At 51.6% G+C, this 21,684-nt stretch overlaps 1 protein-coding gene across 1 annotated transcript in view; it reads left to right on the top strand.

Moving 5' to 3' along the window:
- KIAA0319L (KIAA0319 like) overlaps nt 1-20,664 on the top strand; it is a gene marked incomplete at its 3' end in the record, with an annotated part of 116,401 nt that extends 95,737 nt beyond the window's left edge. Inside the window, exons 11-21 of the mRNA XM_080693367.1 lie at nt 1,008-1,131; nt 1,685-1,817; nt 4,122-4,270; nt 6,097-6,248; nt 6,578-6,716; nt 7,971-8,130; nt 13,681-13,823; nt 14,769-14,891; nt 15,420-15,510; nt 16,359-16,450; nt 20,477-20,664. Of these exons, the coding sequence (XP_080549493.1) occupies nt 1,008-1,131; nt 1,685-1,817; nt 4,122-4,270; nt 6,097-6,248; nt 6,578-6,716; nt 7,971-8,130; nt 13,681-13,823; nt 14,769-14,891; nt 15,420-15,510; nt 16,359-16,450; nt 20,477-20,664 (1,494 nt within the window). The remainder of the gene's footprint in view (nt 1-1,007; nt 1,132-1,684; nt 1,818-4,121; nt 4,271-6,096; nt 6,249-6,577; nt 6,717-7,970; nt 8,131-13,680; nt 13,824-14,768; nt 14,892-15,419; nt 15,511-16,358; nt 16,451-20,476) is intronic.
- Between the last annotated feature and the right edge of the window lie 1,020 nt (nt 20,665-21,684).

Genomic DNA, 21,684 nt, shown 5'->3' with positions numbered 1-21,684 from the left:
CTAAGTGGCTGAGGCTGGCTTTGAACTTGCATTCCTCCTATCTCAGCCTCCCAAGTACTGGGATTACAAGAGTGCACCACTGTGCCAGGCAGCCCTACATTATTTATAATGTTCCTTCTGATAGTCCATATTCTGTTTCTAGCTTTGAGGCATGACTTATAGCCCACACTTTACCTAGCTCTATTTTCTACAGTGTTTCAGGCTTCACTGCTGTTGTAGAATTTGTGCAAATGCTTAGCAGCTAGATGTCACCTGAGGTCTGCTTCCACAATTGTGTTAGTTACACTGACCTGGGAGGTGCCAGCCCAATACCAACTTCAGCTTAGAAAACCAAAGAAATCAGGCCAGGCGTGGTGGTACACGCTTGTAATCCCCGTGCTTGGGAGGTGGAGACAAGAGGATGACACAGGTTCGAAGCCAGCCTCACTAGTTTAAGAGACCCTGTTTCCAAATAAAAATATTAAAAAATAGGTCTGGAAGTGTAGCCCAGAGGTAGAAGGGCTTCCAGGAACCCCAGTACCACAAAGAAAGAAAGAAAGAAAGAAAGGAAGGAAGGAAGGAAGGAAGGAAGGAAGGAAGGAAGGAAGAAAGAAAGAAAGAAAGAAAGAAAGAAAGAAGAAAGAAAGAGAGAGAAAACCAAGGAAATCAGAAGGGACATATGTTTCCTCTAACATGCCCAAACTAGGGAGCACTGGGATACCAGAGGGACTCCAGATAATGGAGGGGAAACCTCAGCAAAGCTCGAATGGAAGGGTAGGAGAGGAAGAGGCTGAGGTTGATTAATGGAAGAGTTATATCTGAATATGTGTAAAAGTATGAATATAGCATGGTTAACCTGGACACTCATTGTTGGGGGGGGGAATGGGGGGCACCAAGCACAGTTTAAATGTATACCATTTTCAATAAAAGAAAAGAAAACCAAGGAAATCTTTGCTACCAGAGTAGGAATTATTGTGGGATGTTGTGGTTTTGAGTGCCCACTTCTCCACTCCTATTTCTGTGTGCAGGGTGTTAGAACACCGACCCTGCAGCTCTCTGCAATGCAAGAAGGAGACTATACTTACCAGCTCACAGTGACTGACACCATCGGGCAGCAGGCCACTGCGCAGGTGACCGTCATCGTGCAGCCTGGTGAGTGCCGTCCTTAGGACTCAGGCTCTTCTGATGGCCGGCCTGTTGGCCTTGGGGAGAGGAGCATGAGAGTGGGAGCGAAGGCGCTCTCTCCAGAGCTTCTGAGGGCAGTGTCTTCCTTCCAGTCCCTGAGTGCATTCTTCACAGCTGCAGCTGAGGGAGCTCCCGGCCTCAGCTCGCACCCTTCCCTTGGCTGGTTCTTGTGCCTTTGGAGACGTAGGAGTTAGGGCCTCTGCCATCCCAGATTCTACCTTGTTTTTTTACGGATCAGTTTTAAACTTACTTCCTTAGGAAAGCCCTCTTACGAAATCCTGTAGCATTAGACTTTAGATTGAGCAGGGTATTATAACTCTGCTGTGTTTCTTCCAGAATCGTTTGATGCCCTTCAGTCGTATCTTCATTGTGAGCTCCTTGATAGTATCCCTCCCTCCCACATATCCCAACAGTTCTGTGAGCTAAGAAGTAGACGTGGCTACCAGGACATGTCCCGTTGGGGCCTCTCCTTTCCCACCTGGACGGGCTACTTTTGACCTCCATGTCTCTCTGTCTCTAGAAAACAACAAACCTCCTCAGGCAGACGCAGGCCCAGATAAAGAGCTGACCCTGCCTGTGGACAGCACAACCCTGGATGGCAGCAAGAGCTCAGATGATCAGAGAATTATCTCCTATCTCTGGGAGAAAACCCAGTGAGTGTCAACACAGAACCCCAATCTATAAGGGTCTAGGCCTTGGGCGAGCAAAGCTTTGCTTGATTTTAGGAGTTAACTTGGTTTTATTGGCTTATCTAAGAGGGTTATTGAGAATGAAATGCTTATAATCCCACACTTTAGCTCTTAAGAAAATATTACAAATAATTTTTGGAAGAAAAAAAGAATGGAATGCTTTCCATCAGCTTGTCCCCAGGTAGAGCATTTGTAGGTAAGATCCATCTGCTGAAATGCATAGTTTAATTACATGTGAGAGGCAGGCTGAGAGGGGTAATGGAGCAGAAAAATACTGTCACTCAAAATTAACTGGGTGAGGCTGGCTTGGAGATGGGGCAAGCAACTCCTAAGAGAAACTGAAGATTCATCTGTAAAATGAAAGCATTACTCTGTTACTGTTTTTGGAAGACACCATATACCAATTAAGTTAGCCAGAGGCCAAAGACTGGAGCCAAAATAATGCTAATTGAGCTGAAATTACCTAATTGAACAATTCTTGGTTCTCACCGTCTGTTTCAGTTCCTTCACACCCTAACAAATGAAATACAATTTTTTGCAGGATCCCACAGGAAACAAAATAATTCTAAAGAAGAGTTAAAGCTTTCTTAATTTCCAAAGACAACGGCCACAGAACAGACTGGGATTTTGTTTTACGTGTGTGTGTGTGTGTGTGTGTGTGTGTGTGTGTGTGTGTGTGTTTGTGTTAGATATTGAACCCAGGGCCATTCTGACATACTTCCAAGCTAAGTATCTAGCTCTTTTTGAAAAAATTTTAGGCCGGGTGTGGTGGCATGCGCTTGTAATCCCAGCATTTGGAAAGCTGAGAAAGAAGGACCACAGTTTAAAGACAGCCTCAGCTACTACTTAGTGAGGCCCTTTGCAACTCAGTGAGACCCTGTTTTAAAATAAAGAATAAAAAATAGGGCTGGGGGAGTAGCTAAGAGATAGACTGCCCTGAGTTCCATCCCCAGTACTGGAAAAAAAAAAAATTATATGGAAACAAGGTATTGCTATGTTGCTGAGGCTGGCTTTGAACCTGCAGTCCTTCTGTCTCCCAAGAAATGGGATTATAAACATGTGCTACCATACCTGGCTATATAAATATTTTTTTCTCTTTCTTTGACAAGGGCATTAGAGCTAGGTGGAAAAGGACTTTAATTTCACTGTAGAAGCTACTCAACGATTGCTGAGTTGGATGTTAGACATTATTTCACACAGCTCTGTTCTCTGTTTGGAGAACCCAGTCTTCTTCAGCCTGCTGTTTCCTGCTGTATTTGTTTATTGAGGATAGGCCTGTTGAACTTTTTAGTTGAGTTTTAGTGGTATTTGCAGCAGAAAATGCTTAGCAGAGCGTCATGAAGGAGAATCTGTTTCAGGAGAAGTTAGCAGGATCAGAAGTAATACATTTAAAAAGCAAAAAGCCAGCGTGGTGGCGCACTCTTGGGAGATGGAGACAGGAGGATCGCGCAGGTTCGAAGCCAGCCTCGCTAGCTTAAGAGACCCTGTTTCCAAATAAAAAAAAAAAAAGAAAAAGAAAAAAGAAAAAAGAAATGAAACAAAGAAAACTCTGGAGTCTACAGATTTCTGCAGTTTATGCTCATTTTAAAGGAAGCTAGGGTGCCCAGGGCTCTGGCCTTGTGCAGCCCTGTGCCTGGGTGTGGGCCCAGCTCACTCTTTGCTCCAGGCTGCTTGCTGAGCAGGAGGGGAAGGGCTGGACACAGGTATCCTGGTCCTCTGTGGCCCTGTGCATGACTGGAGGGAGTTTTGCTGATGGAGCTGCTGAACAGACACTTTGTCTCCAAAGGTCCTCTGCATCCTTGGTCCTTTCCTTTCCTTGACTTTATCAGGAGGGACTTGGCATGTGATTTAGAAGCATTTTGCTTCTTGTCTGGCAAGAGTTGAACCAACTACTGGGCCAGAAATGCTTTTCAGAAACATCACTCTTAAAGCATTCTTTTGATCACAGACCTGCTCTGAGAACTGTTCCTTTTTATAAACGAGAGCAGTAAAGAGTCTGAATGCTCTAGAAGCTCATAAAAAGGATAAGCCTGGATGTGTCTAAAAACTGGTGAGTGGAATTTTCTGACCAGCAGGTAACCTGTATTTTTGGGCCAACTGACACTTTGTCCAAACGGAATATTTTTAAACACATCCTATCAAGGTCTGGAAAACAATTGTCCTCATCTGAGCTGAGGTGGTGGCTGTCCCCTCCTGCTGTGCCAGGGCTGGGGGAGCAGCAGCAGCGGAGCAGGCTCAGCTCCACCCTCGCTTATTGTCTTTGTCCAGGGGACCTGATGGGGCGCAGCTGGAGAACGCCAACAGCAGCGTGGCCACTGTGAGCGGGCTGCAAGTGGGGGCCTACGTGTTCACCTTGACTGTCAAGGACGAGCGGAGCCTGCAGAGCCAGAGCTCTGTGAACGTCATTGTCAAAGAAGGTACCTTGGGCCTCTCTGGGTCAGGTGCTGAGGAACATGCCCTGTCTTGTTTGGCTATAGAAATCAGTTAGAGAAGAGGTGGGGAAGAAGTTTGGGGTGAGAGCAGCACTGGAAGGTGAATTTTAACTTCCCTCCCTTCCTCCCCTTCCCACCTCTCCACCCTCTCCCTTCTTCTAACTCTTCCTTCCTCTCTCCCTCCCTCTTTTCCTTCCTCTTTCCCTCTCGCCTCCTCAGTTGGATAGGGAGAGAACTAAGGGGTCTTTCCACTGCTCTTTGATGTTGCCTGTGCTGCTAGACCTGTGTTCCTGTGGCTGTCCTCCTGGCTACAGTGACACCTGCTGGCAGGCCATGGCATGACTGCTGCACTGCTGCTTTGTGCCTGTCCTTGAACCTGTGGCTGAGACTGACTTCAGGCGGGTTTGGTGGTGCCCTAGTTTGCAGGCACAGTGACCCACAAGGCCGATGGTCTCAAACCTGCAATCCTCTTTCTTGTTTCAGCATCCCAAGTACTGGGATTACAAGTGTGCACCACCACATCTGGCTTCATCTTAAGATTGTGTGTGTGTGTGTGTGTGTGTGTGTGTGTGTGTGCGCGCGCGTGTGTGTGTATGTGTGTGTGTGTGTGTCTTTGTAAAGTACTGGGGATTGAACTAGGGTCATTCTACCTCTGAGCTATACCCCCGGTCCTATTCTTTATTTTTATATAAAAGTACTAGAAATGGAACCCAGGGGCATTCTACCTCCAAGCTACACCCCCAGCTGTATTTTTTAGTCTTTTATTTTTGAAAAAGTTCTCACTGAGTTGCGAAGGGCCTCACTAAGTAGCTGAGGCTGTCTATGAACCGCGATCATCCTCCAGTCTCCACCTCCTGAATGCTGGGATTACAAGCATGGCCACCACACTCGGCTCTCTCCTCCTTCTCCTTCTCCTTCTCCTTCTCCTTCTCCTTCTCCTTCTCCTTCTCCTTCTCCTTCTCCTTCTCCTTCTCCTTCTCCTTCTCCTTCTCCTCCTCCTCCTCCTCCTCCTCCTCCTCCTCCTTCTTCTTCTTCTTCTTCTTCTTCTTCTTCTTCTTCTTCTTTTTTTTTTGGTGGTACTGGGGTTCCTGGAAGCCCTTCTACCTCCGGGCTACACTCCCAGACCTATTTTTACATTTTTTAAAAATTTGGAAACAGGGTCTCCTAAGCCAGCGCGTGCGGCTGGCTTCGAACCTGTGCGATCCTCCTGTCTCTGCCTCCCAAGCGCGGGGATTACAAGCGTGGCCACCATGCTCGGCTCTATTTTTTATTTTGAAACAGGGTTTCACTAAGTTGTGGAAGGCCTCACTAAGTAGCTGAGGCTGGCTGCGAACCTGGATCCTTCTGTCTCAGCCTCCCAATTATTAGGATTACCATGCCCGACTACCTTAATTTTTTTGTTTTGTTTGTTTCTTGTGGTACTGGGATGGAACCCAGAAGCATTCTACCTCCAAGCTACAACCTCAGCCCTATTTTTTAGTCTTTAAAGGAGAATTTGTAATGTTTGCTGGATGGAACTTAAACCCCAAGTTTGTAAACCACTTTGGGCTGTTGTGTGTGATCCTCCAAAGCAGAGAACGAGTTTCCTCTGGGAAGGCTGTTCTCACGTAGCAGGGAGAACATACGTGGCCCCTCTGCTACACAGTGTCAGGAGAACATGGCTGTGGTGCTGCTGGTGCCTTTCAATCTGCCAGGCACTAAACTAGCTCCCCATTTAAGATGCTCTTGGTGTTTACTTGTCCCATGCGCATCAGGGGCAGCATTCTTTCTTTCCAGAATGTCACATTATTTCAATGGCTTTTCTTGGGTAGAAATGAACAAAGCACCTACAGCCAAGATAACTGGGAATGTGGTGATCACCTTGCCCACGAACACAGCAGAGCTGGATGGCTCCAAGTCCTCAGACGACAAGGGGATAGTCAGCTACCTCTGGACTCGAGACGAGGGGAGCCCAGCAGCAGGGGTGAGTGCGCCAGTCTGAGCAGCAGGCTGGGTTGGGAGGGAACCAACTCTTCAGAATTGTTTTAACCAAGGAGCTCCTGTGTCAAGCCTGATTACCCGACTGTTCTCTGAAAAACAAAGATTAAATGACTTACCATGGGGCATTCTGCAGCTGGTATGGCACAGCGTGATTTCTGTGCCCTCATCCTAACAGGGTGGTTATGGATTAGGAAATGCCCAGAGTTGAACTAGCCCGGCCCAGATACTGCCTGATTCCTGCAGAGCCAGTAACTGCCTCCAAAAAGGAGTGATGCTCCGTTCTGCAACATGGATGTGCTGTTCACCCTGCAGGAGGTGTTGAACCATTCTGACCGCCACCCAGTCCTCTTCCTTTCCGACCTGGTTGAGGGCACCTACACGTTCCACCTGAAGGTGACTGACGCGAAGGGTGAGAGCGACACAGACCGGACCACAGTGGAAGTGAAGCCTGGTGAGTGCAGGCCGCACACAGCCAGCTGCGAAACAAACCTCAGAGACGTCCCTTCCCACAGCCCCCTCTGCCACGCAGGAATACAGACCCCCTGCTCCCCACAGAGAGGGCAGGGCTTGTTCAGGTCACACAGCAGTTGTGTCAAAGCCAGGCCTTTGGGCCCGGCCCAGCGTGTCCTCCTCTCCACGTGACTGAGGACAGGGCGCAGGGTGCGCTGGGAATCTGAGCACAGGCACAGCTTGAGTCATGGTGTCTCATCAGCACCCAGATGCAGAAAACAATTTATTTTTATAAGTTGAGCCTCAGGCTCTATTTGACAAGCCAAGGAAGGTAAAGGAACTGGTGGCCTGTACTTTTTTGAGATTTTCAGAAATAAAATTTACTTCTTAAATAGAACCATGTTTTTGTTTTGCTTTGAGACTAATTTGGTGACAGGGAGGAGAGGAGTGTGGAGCTGGGGGCGGAGCTTTTAAGTCTGAGCTTCGCTGAGCAGGTGTCAAATAATCCTGCTTCCGCCACCCAGGTCACGCTTGTGTGTAGACGGCTTACATGGGAAGGGGCCTTGGGGGGTCTTCCAGTCTTCGTCCTGCCTCTAGGAAGGACACCACCTTCAAGTCTCTCCTCCATTCCAGATTAGATCAGAACAGGAAAATGGTACATCAGTATGCAATCCATATGCAGATCAGGTATTCTGAATGGTCGATGTTAACTCCTAAGTGTGGAACAGTCTTTAGGACATTTTCAGAAGCCATGAATCCCAGTTCTAGGATTCACAGAGGCAGTGTAGCTGTGAGCTTGCTCTGAGGTTGAAACCCTTGCCCCTTGGCTACCTGGATTCCCTGTTTACTGTATTTGAACCTGTAGGGATGATAAGATGTTTGAGATGGACAGTTTTCCTCCCATTGTTGTAGAAAATGTACAGCAAGTTCCTGAACACGCGATGGGGATCAGGGGAGACTGTGTGGCCCCCCCCCACCGGGCCTGGAGAGCTCAGCAGTCCAAGGGGCAGGAGCTTTTAAAACAAAGGCTGCAGGTTCTTCCTCCCTCACTGCTCAGTCCTACTCCCGGTTCTGAGGTTGCTGGGTAACTTTCCAAGCCAGCCCAGATTGCTTCATCGGGACTCACCATCTCTTTCCCACTTGAAGGAGGTCTGCAGGCTGCCGCACTTTCCCTCCTGTGCCGGAGCCATGCGCGTGGCAGGTCTGTGTTACCTCTCCTACTTCCAGAGCCATGACTGATCCGCCTCCTTTCCAGATCCCAGGAAAAGCAACCTGGTGGAGATCATCTTGGATGTCAACGTCAGTCAGCTAACTGAGAGGCTGAAGGGGATGTTCATCCGCCAGATTGGGGTCCTCCTGGGGGTGCTGGATTCTGACATCATTGTGCAAAAGATTCAGCCGTACACGGAGCAGAGGTAGCTGGGTAATGAATGGGGGGAGAAAAGAAAAGACCAGGGGCCTCTAGGCTTCTTGACTGAGCTGAAAAGTGGCAAGCCAGATAGAGAAGGGTGGGCGCTCTGACCAGGAGCCACCCAGTGTCCGCCTTGCTCTTCAGCACTAGACGCTCAGCCAGGTATGGGCTGCAGGATCCGGGGGTCCATCCCTGCCGCCAGCCGTGTGCTGAGGGAGGTAATCAAGGAGCATACATCTACATGCAGGGCACATTTGACGGTGTGTGGCCACAGAACCGTGAGGTGAGGGCAGGCAATTCGGGAAGAATTCCAGGACAGCGGGGTAGAACGTAGCCCAAACACTTTGCAGAAGTAAAACTTGCACTCACCAGAAGGGAGTGGAGAAGAGGGAGCAGCTCTAGTAGTGGCCTGAGGTAGGCAAGGCAGGTTCCTCTGGAGGAAGTTGTTTTAGTGGCCCCAGGGTGTGGCCATGGATAAATGGCTGGCTCTGGTGCCTGAGAACAGCTGCATGCAAGCTAGGGGGTTGAGTTGTTTGTGTTTGTTTGTTTGTTTTTGTGTGTGGTACTGGGGATGGAACCCAGGAGCATTCTGCCTCCGAGCTACATCCCTAGCCCTTTTTATTTTTTATCTTGAAACCCGATTTTGCTAGGTTGGCTGAGAGCCTTGCTAAGTTGCTGAGGCTCCTTTTTAACCTGCATTCCTCCTGTCTCAGCCTCCCAAGTACAGGAATTACAGGCACATGCTGCCTCAAGGAGTTTCATTTTGACAGTTCAGAGGGTAAGGACCCAAGTTAGTTTATTTTTATGTATGCAGTTTTGTTTGTTTTTGGTACTAGGAATTGAACCCAGAGGCATTCTACCTCTTAGCTATACCCTAGCTCTATTTTACTTTTTAATTTGGGTCTCATTAGTTTACTGAAGGTCTTGTTAAATTTCTGAGCCAGACCTTGAACCTCTGATCCTTCTATTTCACCCTACCAAGTACTGGGATTACAGGCATGCACTGCTGTGCCCAGTGGGTTTTTTTTTTTTTTAATGGTACTGGGGATGGAACCCAGGGGCCTTCTACCTCTGCGCTATACTCCCAGATCTATTTTATATTTTATTCGGAAACAGGGTCTCCCTAAGTTGTTGAGAGCCTCACTAAGTAGCTGAGGCTGGCTTTGAACCTGTGCGATCCTCCTGTCTCAGCTTCCCATGCCCAGCTCAGGTTTTTTGTTTTTTGTGTTTTGTTTTTTTTAAGAGCAAGGAAACACCATATTTAGATTAATAGTGTGGATGCTAAGGCTAGGGGCCAGTCAGGAAACTCTTGACTAATTTAATAAAAGGTGGTGGTCTCTGCGTTAAGGCCATGGAGGAAGCAGGGCTGCGGTGAAGAGAGACTCGGGTAGATTAGCAGAGTGCTGTGGAGCTGAGTGCTGTGAGCAGAGCCTGGCAAGGCGTGCGGGCTTTGGTTTGGCTGTGTGGTTGGTGGTTGAGGCCATTCGCTGAGATGAGGGAGCGGAATTACCTTTTTTTTTTTTTTTTTTTTTTGGTGGTGGTACTGGGGTTCCTGGAAGCCCTTCTACCTCCGGGCTACACTCCCAGACCTATTTTTACATTTTTATCTGGAAACAGGGTCTCCTAAGCCAGCGCGCTCGCGGTTGGCTTCGAACCAGCGTGATCCTCCTGTCTCTGCCTCCCAAGTGCGGGGATTACAAGCGTGCACCACCACGCCTGGCTGGAATTACCTATTTTGATTACTGAATTTGGGGTGTTTCCTGGGATACTTGGGGGTGTTCCAGATAGTTACAAATATAGGCTGAAACTTGGGGTGGAGGGAAGATCCAGAGATGGGAAGTCGCAGGCATCTGGGCCGGAGTGGAAGCCGTGAGGAGGGTTCATCAAGAGGACAGAATTCTGGAGCACATCAGTATTGAAGGATGAGGCGGGAAGAGACGGCAAAGGAGACTAGAAGGAGCAGCTGGGAGGCAGCAGGAAGGTGGGCTGCAGCTGTGCTGCACGTGAACGCCCGTGCACAGAGCCTGCAGCGGAAGACAGCCACAGTGCTGCTCCCCAGACGCCCATGGTGGTCAGTGGGTACCGAGCTGGTACCAGGAAGCCTCTGCAGCAGCTGGTGCTGGGAGTCCTGTGGGGGTGGGATGTGGGGACACCTTTTTTTTTTTTTTGCGGGTCTGGGGATGGAACCCAGAGGCATTTGACCTCCGAGCTACACCCCCTGCCCTATTTTTTATTCTTTATTTTGCAACAGGGTCTCACTAAGTTACAGAGGGCCTCACTAAGTAGCTGAAGCTGTCCGCAAAGCGCGATCCTTCTGTCTCAGCCTCCCGAATGCTGGGATTACAAGTGTGCGCCACCACACCCGGCTCTTGGGGATACCTTCTAAGACAGGAAATCTTGTGCCTTTGCATGGACTGAGGGGAGCCTGTGGAGGAAAATGAGGCAGGCAAGTCCTGGCTGGAGCAGCAGGAGCTGCCGCTCTGGAGACAGGAGTAAGGGAGGGAGCGCTGTGGTGTCTGAGTGGGGCAAGGCTGTGGGCCCTGAGCATGGAAGGAGGGGTGGGGGTCAGGGCATCTCCGGGGTGCATCGTGGGGTTGCTGGCTATACACAGTATTAGAATTTTCAGTCAAGTTTAGAGGTGACGGAGGGTGGTGGTTCACAGTCTCAATGCACGGCCTTAATTACCTGGAGCTTTATGAATACACCACTGCCCGGGCCTCATCCCTGGAGGTGAAGATTCCACTGGGGCGGGCCCTGGACACCTAACGCTTAACAGCTCCCCGGGAATAATCTGATATGAGTCACGGTAGACTAGACCAGGACAGCATGATTAGGACTCTTCTTTTGAAAGCTATGCTGATTAGCCTGGGAGGAGGAATGGGGCGAATGGCTGCTTATGCTGGTTCATGGTGGTGGGAGCTGGCTGGGCAGTTGGCCAGAGGGCTGGTGAGAGCACTGTTGGGTTTGCTCAGACCTGACACTGCTGCCTGTGGGGCCTGAGGAAAATAGAAGCATCTGGACTTGTGGCTTGGACAGACGGAGGAATTCAGGAGGAGCGCGGGCTGCGGGAGGTCGTGCATTACAGCGGGGAGCTGCCCTGGCCCCGAGCGCACAACGCGCTGGAGCCCTGGAGGAGCACAGGCCGCCTCAGCGCTCTGTGAAGGATCTGCTACCTGTTTTATAGGATTTTATATTGAGGATTAAATAAGATACATACATATTGGTACTGGGGATTGAACTCAGGGGCATTCTACCTCCAAGCTATACCCCCATCCCTATTTTATTCTAAAAGTTTTAGTCTCACTAAGTTGTGGAGGGCCTAAGTAGATGAGGCTGGCCATGAATCTGCAATCCTCCCAAGTACTGGCTTACAAACACATGTGTGCCACCATGCCTGGCAAGATCATATTTTTATAAGTCCCTAACATAGCCTTTAGTTCAGTGGTTATTTTCTGGAGTTTACTTAGGGACATGTTGGATTTGAGACATCTGAGGAAGGTGTTCTTTTAAGCATTTGCTGGTATAGACTGCTCCCTACTGGTGCTATGGGGAGAGGACATGAAAATCTGACTTGTTGGTATACTGACAGAGATTGAAACTATAAGCATGAGGTTGGTGACTGGGGAAGAGTAAGGAGAATGACCCATACATCTTTTATGGCAAAGGTCTGTTTCTTGATTCTGGCATTTGTGAGGGCCCATCGTTATCACTGTGGAGCAAGCTTTTAGTCGATAACAGTTTCTCCCAAGCTTTCATTTCAGGCCACACATAGAAAACAATAACTATTTGCATGGCACCTCAGCATAAACATAAAAGCTACTTGGACTGGAACAGCCTGTCCGGTGCCCCAGGATGCCACTGTCCCCACAGCCAGCTTGCATATTGAGGAGCTTGGTATCTTGGGCACACCCACAAACCCAGTGTGGCCCACTACGCGGGAAGGTTTGATTTATGAGACTAACATGGAACTCAAGAAGCAGGTTATCAAAATGTAAGGCTGAGGCGTAGAGAACAGATTGTGTGCTAGCCAGATGTGAGTTTCAAACGCGGCCTGCAATCAGCAACAAAGACCCTGGCCGTGGATTAAGACAGTGGCGAGGCCAGCCACGTTACTGCAAAGGGTCTTTCTTTTTGCTATCATAGAAATAGTTGTTTCAGTTGTGTTTTGGCCTATGGTAATCTTCGATGCTTTCCAAGAGTTTACATTTTAAAAAGCACTGTGCTTTGGCTGGGCGTGATGGCATGCGCTTGTAATCCCACCATTTGGGAGGCAGGAACAGGAGGATCCAGGTTCACAGTCAGCCTCAGCTACTTAGGCCCTTTGCAACTCACTGTGACCCTGTTTCCAAATAAAGAATAAAAAATAGGGCAAGGGGTATAGCTCGGAAGTAGAATGTCCCTGAATTCCATCCCCGGTACCTCAAAAAAAAAAAAAAAAAAAAAAAAAAGCACCGTGGTTTGTTTCAGACTGAGCCACAACCCCAGCAGCACCACTGTCTTAGCTAAGCACAGGCTGATAGCATGGGTAGCCAGAACCAAGTCCCCATTCTTCTCATCCTCCAGTTAGCTGTTTGGAACGGATCATCCTGTTACCTGAGGCAGCTGAGGGCATTTTAAATTATAGGCTTTGAGCTGGGTGTGGTGGCGCACGCTTGTAATACCTGCGCTTGGGAGGCAGAGACAGGAGGATCGCACTGGTTCGAAGCCAGCCTCACTGGCTTAAGAGACCCTGTTTCCAAATAAAAATATAAAAATGGGTCTGGGAGTATAGCCCAGAGGTAGAAGGGTTCCCAGGAACCCCAGTACCACCAAAAAAAAAAAAAATTTATAGGCTTTGACACGTGGGTGTTTTGCACATGCTTGTAATCTCAGCATTTGGGAGGCTGAGACAGGAGGATCGTGGTTGAGGACAGCCTCAGCTACTACTTAGTGAGGCCCTTTGCAACTCAGACCTTGTTTCAAAATAAAGAATAAAAAAATAGGGCTGGAGGTATAGCTCAGAGATAGAATACCACTGGGTTCCATCCACAGTACATCACACACACACACACACACACACACACACACAATTAAAGTATAGACTTTGAGCCAGGCATGGTGGCACATGTTTGTAATCCCAGTACTTGGGAAGCTGAGATAGGAGGATCGCAGCCAGCCTCAAGTACTTAGTGAGGCCCTCTGCAGTGTAGTGAAACCCTGTTTCAAAATGAAAATTAGGGCAGAGGGTGTGTAGTTTGGAGGCAAATGAAGTTCAATATGCAGGACTTAAAAAAGAAAAAAAAAAAGAAAAGAAAATTATAGGCTTTGGAGTCGGACAGGACCCAGTGGGGCTCTGGTTCTGCCATAATTAACTGTGTGACCTTGGGCAAGTTACTCGACCCCTCTGATCCCCAGTGCTGTCCTCTATAATGAAGATGACTCTGATTGCACCTTTTTCACTGGCCCGCTGTCACAGCGTGCATGTGGTACTCAGCAGTGTCTGGTGCTAGCAGACGGTACTTAGTAATTAGGAGCTGGCTGCGTTAGCTCATTCCTATTGTCGCTGTCTCTGCAGCACCAAGATGGTGTTTTTTGTTCAAAACGAGCCTCCCCACCAGATCTTCAAGGGCCATGAGGTGGCAGCGATGCTCAGGAGTGAGCTGCAGAAGCAGAAGGCAGACTTCCTGATATTCAGAGCCCTGGAAATCAACACCGTCAGTGAGTATTTCTGGGAGGAGGGAGCGAGAGCCTGCCAGTCCCCTCTGCCTCCGCCTCTTCTCCTTCTGAGGATGGAAACGCAGGTCCTCCCTCACCTTCACCGCCGCTGGCGTGAGGGCTTGGGGTTCATCTCGGGGTTCTCACCATGGGCGCCGGGCTCTGAGATGCTTTTGTGCAGGCAGCCTGTGAGCCCGAGCAGAAAAAGACGCCCTCATCTTCAACCTCAGGCCAGAGCTCTCCCTCAGTTATGGGTCGGATAGTACTGGCAGAATCTGTGACTTCCACGCATGTCACATGACAAAGTACTGCTTTTACTCATGATTATTTCAGAATTATGATAGTGTAGCCAGACGTGGTGGCACACGCCTGTAATCTAATCCCACTACTTGGGAGGCTGAGACAGGATTGCAGGTTTGCAGCCAGCTGCAGCATCTTAGACCCTCAGCAACTTAGTGAGGCTCTGTTTCAAAATAAAAAATAAAATAGGGCTGGGGGTGTATCTCAAAGGTAGAATACCCCCTGGGTTCAATCCCCAGCAACACACACACACAATTATAACAGTTGTTACTCATTAATAAATCATCTCAATGGTTTAATAAAAACATATTACTATCTCTAATATTAAAAACTTGTGTTCTTAAATATTTCCAGACCACATTCAATATAACTGCTTCCTCTGTGATAGGATGAGCTGTACTTCTGCACTTACATTGTTCTGAGAAGGGGGTGTGTGAGACATAACAATGAGACTCGCTAATGCAGAGAATGGGGAGACAGTGGAGCTGTCTCTGGGGTGCTTTTCCCTCCTCTGTCTTGGGCAAGGAGACAGGAGCACGCCACGGAGCTCAAGTGGGTGCCTGGCATCTTCCTGGGCCCTGGGTGCTGGGCGCAAGGGTCGCCCTGGCCCTGGCATTGCTGACGTTTCCACCCTTGTGCTGTCTTCAGCGTGTCAGCTGAACTGCTCGGAGCACGGCCACTGCGACTCATTCACCAAGCGCTGCATCTGCGACCCCTTCTGGATGGAGAACTTCATCAAGGTGCGGCTGCGGGACGGAGACAGCAACTGTGGTGAGTGCCGTGTGGGGAGCGCGCATCTGTGCTGGAGGGGCTGCCCTGTCGTCCCAGCTACTCAGAAAGCGGAGGCAGGGACTGTGAGCGAGGCCGCCTGGGCTCTGGGAGGCCCTGTCTCAAGAAAGGAAGAGCTAGGGATGCGGCTCAGTGGTGAGCGCCCTGGTTCAATCTCCAGTACCTCATAAAAGAAGACAAGAAGCAGCCATGTGAAGAAGCAGGTTAAGTCAGACCAGCGCATGCTCAGCCTACGGCCCGCTGCGGGCCTCTGTCCCTTGGGAGCCTGGCCTGATGGAGCTGCAGTCCCCTGGCCGAGAGCTCGGTGCGTCTGCATGCTGTGTGGGCCTGGGCCCCCTGGCGCAGGGCCGGCTTGGAAGCCTGCAAGCTTCGGCTGCCCTGGACTCCAAGGTCTCCCTTTCCTGGGCAGCCTGGACACACTCTTGTCTGCAGTGTGAAGCTGCCCCGATGGCGCCCACACCTCCTTGCTCATCTCTCTGCCCAGCCCTCATGCTTCTGGTTTCTCGGCAGAGTGGAGTGTGCTGTATGTGATCATCGCTGCCTTTGTCATTGTCGTCGCCTTGGGCGTCCTGTCTTGGACTGCCATCTGCTGTTGCAAGAGGTAAGATGGATTCCCCTGTGAAGTTCACTTGGGCACTGTCCACTCGAAGCACCACGCTGGGTCCCCAGTCATGGTCAGCATGGTCTGGCCCACCCCGCCTGCGCAGAGACTTTCCTCACCCCAGGCCTGGGCATGGCACTCCTCTTCAGCCGCAGGGCCCTCACCGTAGACGCCTGCCTTCTGGAACCAGCGGGGCGTGGCCTCAGCCTCACACTTGAACACGGCTGTTGTCCTGTTGAGAAGTGTTTGCATGTATATTTCTATACAGTCGTAGACTTAACCTAGAACTGTACTAGGGTTCTTTCCAGTCTTCTTCCTGGTGGCAGGATGTTTCACGGTTACGTTCATTGTATGTGTTTTGTTATTGCTAGGTGTGATTGCTCTGTTCACTGTGTGTCATGGTAACGTTTTGTAGGTAATATCTTTTCTGTACACATAAGTCTTTCTCCATCTTAGAGTGGAGAAACGCAGGCTCAGGACACCATACCACCTGTCTGAGGCCCAGTCAGTAAGCAGCAGGGCTGGGATTTAACCTGTGATATTACTTCCTATAGAGCTTGGACTTTTTCAGCATCCCAGCTGCCCAAGCCAGCCACCCGGCCTCCAACGTGGCACCGGCTCCCCATGCCCTGGAGCAGAGGGGTGGCCTGCTGCGCACCTCAGTGGTCCGCCTGCAGCACAGTGGAGTGGCGAGTCCATCTCAGGTGGTCCAGCTCCTTGCTTAGGACTGTGAGGATCAGTTTTTGAGGGATAAATCACTGTGCTGGAGAGACACCCCCCCAGCCAACCCCTGCAGGGACGGACACAGAACCTCTTTCCTGAGCAGGGGTGGAAATTGTGTGTTTTAGGCAAAAAGGAAAAACCAAGAGGAAAAGCAGGTACAAGGTCCTGGATGCCACCGATCAGGAAAGCCTGGAGCTGAAGCCGGCCTCTCGAGCAGGTAGGCGCCGGGAGCCGAGCCCCACCCTCTAGTGCGCCCGCGGCCAGCAGCATTTGTTCCTTTGGCCACTAAGGGGAGGGCGGCGCTGCCTGAGCGGGCCGAGCTCCTTGGTGCCCTTCACTCTGCTGGCATTCGGCCTTCTCTGCCTGCCCGCCCTCAGGCCCGAGCGGTCAGGGCCAGGGGCCTTGCTCCCTTATGCCTGCCCAGACTGTCCTTTCTGGGCAGACCTAGTGCTAGTGCCTGAAACTTCCCTCCCCATCTCTCCCACCACCGGACGGAGCTGGGGCTGCAGGCAGCTGCGCCCTGTCTCAGGCGGACCACCCTGCTGTCGGGCGTCTCCCATGCGGGCTTCCAAGGTGGCACTGGGAGAGGCGCCGTGGGTCGCGGGCCTCTTCCTGGCTGGGCTCGGCCACTTCGTGGGGGCAGAACAGATGCCCTGAGTTTATGGGAGCTGCGCTCCCTATGCGCAACCTAAACCCTCTGCCAACGGAGCTGTTTATATCTAACATCCTTCCTGCGTGAAGCTTTGCGCTGGGGGAAACCTAGTGGGTAGAGTGTCCCCACACAGGCCATGCCTCAGAATGTCTGTGAGGGGAGATGGCACGGCTGCCGGAGGTGGGGGCCGCCTGCCCCTAAGCCGCTCCAGTGAGTACTGCGGCTCCCCACGGAGGCCAAGGCTGCCCTGTGCGTCGCTCCAACCATGTTCTCCCACCCCCTGGAAACCTTCCTATTTCCAGCACAAAGGTGGCCGCCTTTGGCCTGGCTGACACGGCCTTGTGAGCTTTGTCAGTTTGCTTCCCTGGGGTCTTCCTCCTGGCTGATCTCCCTCTTTCCTGAACAGAATCTGCGGGTTCGTGTTCCTACCCAGAAATCTCTTTCTCATCCCCCCTTATCTCCCAAAGTTGTGCTCACAAATATATAAAATGTGATAATAAAGTCTTAAAAAGTAGCACTTAGCCAGGCGTGGTGGCACACGCTTGTATTCCCAGCACTTGGGAGGCTGAGACAGGAGGGTCGCAGGTTCACAGCCAGCCTCAGCTACTTAGTGAGACCCTGTTTCAACATAAAGAATAAAAATTAGGGCTGGGGACGTAGTTCAGAGGTAGACTGCCCCTGGGTTCCATCCCCAGTGCTGCAAGATAAAATAGGCGTAGGGATGTAGCTCAGAGGTGGCCAGCCGCGTTCATCTCGCCCAGTCGGCACCTGGTGTCCCGGCTCCCGGGGGGTCGCGCTCTCACTGTGTCTCAGGCTGGAGTCCGCCTTGGCCCTGGCTGTCCCGCTTCATACCCTGCCGTTCCAGCCACTGTCCTCTGAGGACCACTGCACAATCCCCCTTGCAACCTCCCTGCCTGTAGCCTCTCCCCTCAACTATTGATACATTGCCACCAGGTAATTTTCCTAAGCTAGCACTCTGAAGATGTCTCTTCCCATCACCGTCAAGACAAAATATACCCGTGGCTCCTGAGTGCTCTAGAAGGTTCCTTCCCTTCTTGGCCTTCTGTGAGGCCAGCTGGGCCAGTTCGGTTATCCTCAGCATTAGGGGCTGTGCAGGGGAGGGCCTTGTCTTTGGCCTGCTGGTGGGGCCCAGCACCACAGCAGCAGCCAAGGTGGACCTGAAGGAGGGGGTCCAGAGCGTGGGGGCAGTGTTTGCTGGCCACCTGCAGAGCTAGAGCGGAGCAGTGCGTAGTGGCGGCTGGTGGTAAGGCGGGCCAGGACTTCCTCTGCCAGACTTGTGAGAGGAAGCAGACACGCAGAAGTCGGGTCCTGCTGGAGCTGAGGTTCCTATGGAGGAAGGAAAGGGCGCTGCAGCGTCCGCGGGCCGGGGTGTGGGGGTCTGTGTTGGCTCTGGGCAGTGCCAAGCAGCGTGTTTGCAGGGAGCCTGGCTCAGCATGTGGCCTTGGTGGCTGGAGGCGCCTGGCTCCCCAGGACCAGCGGTGTGTGCAGGGTGGGGCCCTGCAGAGCCTCAGGGTTATGTGCACAAGGTGTGGTGTGGGGGCATGTGACAGGCTGGTGCTGTGCCTGGCTGCCCAGGGTGCTTTCAGGCATTGAGGGCTGCAGAGTTGCGTGGGGGCCGACCCTCGGGAGACCGGGGCTACAGTCAGCATGTGGGTTTTGTGTTGTCTGTTGATTTTTATTTCACAACTTTCTATTAAAGTGTAGTAGGTTGAGCTGGGCGTGGTGGCACACACTTGTAATCCCAGTACTTGGGAGGCTGAGACAAAAGGTTCCCATGTTTGCAGCCAGCCTCAGCAACTTGTGAAGCCCTCTGCAACTTGGTGAGAGCCTGCTTTCAAAACTTAAGAATAAAAAATCGCTTTGGGAGTGGAGCTCAGAGGTAGAATGTCCTTGGGTTCAATCCCCAGTATCACACACATACAAAAGATATAGTAGGTTGGACTGTATGAAATGACTGATTTTAAATTTTGACCTACAAAAATGGCAATTTTATGTGGTTCAACCTAATCTGTAGAGAAACTCCTCAAGCAGCAGTGGGCCTCAGGTGAACGCACTCGGCAGCAGCGGCCCAGCCCCTTTGCACACTGTCAGGGCCCCGCGTGACGGCTGGTGTCTTGGAGTGTGATTAGAATTGCATTGGGCTCCCTCTGCGTTCTGCGTAACAGCATTGCCCTCATTCGCGTTGCTGTCCAGTTTCCACTGATGGATATATTCACCGTTTGTGTTGATGATGGCAGTTGGTTCCTTCCACTTTGGCTCTTAGGGCTGTGGGGAACATTCCTGTCTGCCTTTGGTGGCCATGTGTATAGACTTGATAGGTGTCACACTAGGAGAGGTGTCGAGCCATGGTGATGCCATGTTCAGCTTCCCCTAACCCAGGGCTCAGCTTGTCATTTTAGTGGTGAAATCCACTCAGGAGCTGCTGGAGGACCTGAGTGAGTCTGGCGGGGGGGTCTCCCCTGACTGGATGCCTGTGTAAGGAAGGAGGGGCCCTGAGCATCGGCAGGTGGGGTATCTCTGGTGGTTCTCAGTTTAGCCTCCCTCTTGCTTTCTTTTGAATATTTGCACCAGCAGAGGGCAGCCATCTTGCTCATCTGCTCTGAGGCTATGGGCAGACCACCATTTGCATCTGTGACCCCTCTGGAGGCCGCAGAGGAGGGGACTCTCAAGGCTCGCAGGGTCTTGGTGCCACTTCTGACCCAGCTTCTCTTGGCCTTTTTTTTTTTTTTTTTTTTTTTTGTGGTACTGGGGATGGAACCCAGGAGCTTTCTACCTCCAGGTTATACTCCCAGACCTATTTCTATTTTATTTGGAAACAAGATCTCACTAAATTGCTGAGAGCCTCACTCAGTAGCAGAGGCTAGCCTCGAACCTGTGCGATCCTCCTGTCTCAGCCTCCCAAGCGTGGGGATTACAAGCGTGCGCCACCACGCCTAGCTTTGCTCACCGTTGTTTTTTTGTTTTTTGTTTTTTTTTTTTTTTTTTTTTTTGCGGGTCTGGGGATGGAACCCAGGGGCATTTGACCACCAAGCTACACCCCGTGCCCAATTTTTTATTCTTTATTTTGAAACCGGGTCTCACTGAGTTGCGGAGGGTCTCACTAAGTAGCTGAGGCTGTCCACAAACCACGATCCTCCAGTCTCAGCCTCCCAAATGCTGGGATTACAAGCGTGCGCCACCACGCCTGGCTCTCACAGCTTTTGACTTGTGTGTTCTGTGAGCTGACGGCCAGGACTGCCTGAGACCCTGCTTCTGCCATGTTCCTCTCTCCACCTGCAGTCCCCACACAGCCAGAGCAAGGGAGGGGCCCACGGGGCACCAGGAGATAGCTCAGCCCCCGGGCCTGGCTCTCACTCCAATCTAAAAGGAGAGAGAATGTCACCAGGTGGCACTAGCCAAAGCGCAGGCTGGAGGAAGCCACAGAGCCAGGCCTGAGGTCCAGGCTGGGCGCACTGGCACTTCCGGGACTGGGCGTGCCCCTTCCACCTGCCACGGCTGTCCCGTTCCCCAGCTCCTCTTCAGGCTGGGAAGGGCTGGCCCCTGACGCTGGGACTCCTGCCCCCCTTGCAGGCACCAAACAGAAAGGCCCGGCGCTGAGCAGCAGCCTGATGCACTCTGAGTCGGAGCTGGACAGCGACGACGCCATCTTCACGTGGCCAGACCGGGAGAAGGGCAAGCTCCTGCATGGCCAGAACGGCTCCCTGCCCAACGGACAGACCCCGCTCAAGGCCAGGAGTCCCCGGGAAGAGATCTTGTAGTCCTGGGCCATCTCCCAGGGCCGGCTCCCTCCTCCTGCCCTGCTGGTCACTCCACCCACCGCCCACCCCAACTGCTGGTACTTGAATCACAGACTCTCCAGGAACCGCGAATGAAGCTGTGAATGAGGAGGTTTCCTCTTCAAACCTGTTCTGCAAACATCTCCTCCCGCCCAGGGTAAACACAGCCCGCAGAGCCCTCACTGGCCCCAGAGAGCCACACAGCGGGCCCAGTTTGTTCTCCTTGGGGTCACAGTGCGCCCCCTGGCGAGGCCCCGAGGACGTGGCGCCCACAGCGACTGCACAGGGCTGCTCCTTGGGGAGCTGCCTCTCTGGCTGTGCCGTCAGCACCCAGGCTGGACGCAGGTGTCCCTTCCTCTTCCTCCGACCGGCACCGGCTGCTGCGGGGCTCGGGCCCCACTCCATGTTCCCAGAGGAGCCAGCCACAGACTGGAATGTCGTGGCACGCGCATGAGTGACCGCCCACTGTGGCCGTCCCCCGCCCACCGTCTGCCCTTGCGCATGTGCTGAGTGCTGCGGCAGCTCCTCAGAGGGCTCTTGGCTGTTCAGAGGCGACTGACTTGGAGGCTCAGCCCCTTGAGCAGAGAGGGCCGCGCCCGCCACTGGGCTTAAGCCGTGGCATCTGGGAGTGAGGAAGGGGTGCTTTGGGGAAAGGACTTTTGAAAAGAGATTGACAATTTCTACTACTGCACTACTGTGTTGTGACATGATTAAACATGTATTTAATTGTGCGCCTACATCTCTGACCTGCCGTAGTCCCTCCACCCGTGCAGCCCGGAAGGTCACCCGGCCCTCAGCATGCGTGGCCTTGGTCCTGCGCCCTGTCTGCAATGGTGGATGGCATGGCCCGGCTGGCTACTGCTGCCCTTTGGTTTTTTTTTTTTTGTTGTTGTTATTTTTTTAGTACTGAGGATGGAACCCAGGGGCATTCTACCTCCAATCTACATCCCAGTCCTAATTTTTATTCTTTATTTTGAAACAGGGTTTTACTGAGTTGCAAAG

The sequence above is a fragment of the Muscardinus avellanarius genome (genome assembly GCF_963383645.1).
Source record: "Muscardinus avellanarius genome assembly, chromosome: 3".
NCBI classification, from domain to species: Eukaryota; Metazoa; Chordata; class Mammalia; order Rodentia; family Gliridae; genus Muscardinus; species Muscardinus avellanarius.
The sequence above is the reverse complement of the archived record's forward strand: the minus strand, read 5'-3'. Positions and strand labels throughout refer to the sequence as shown.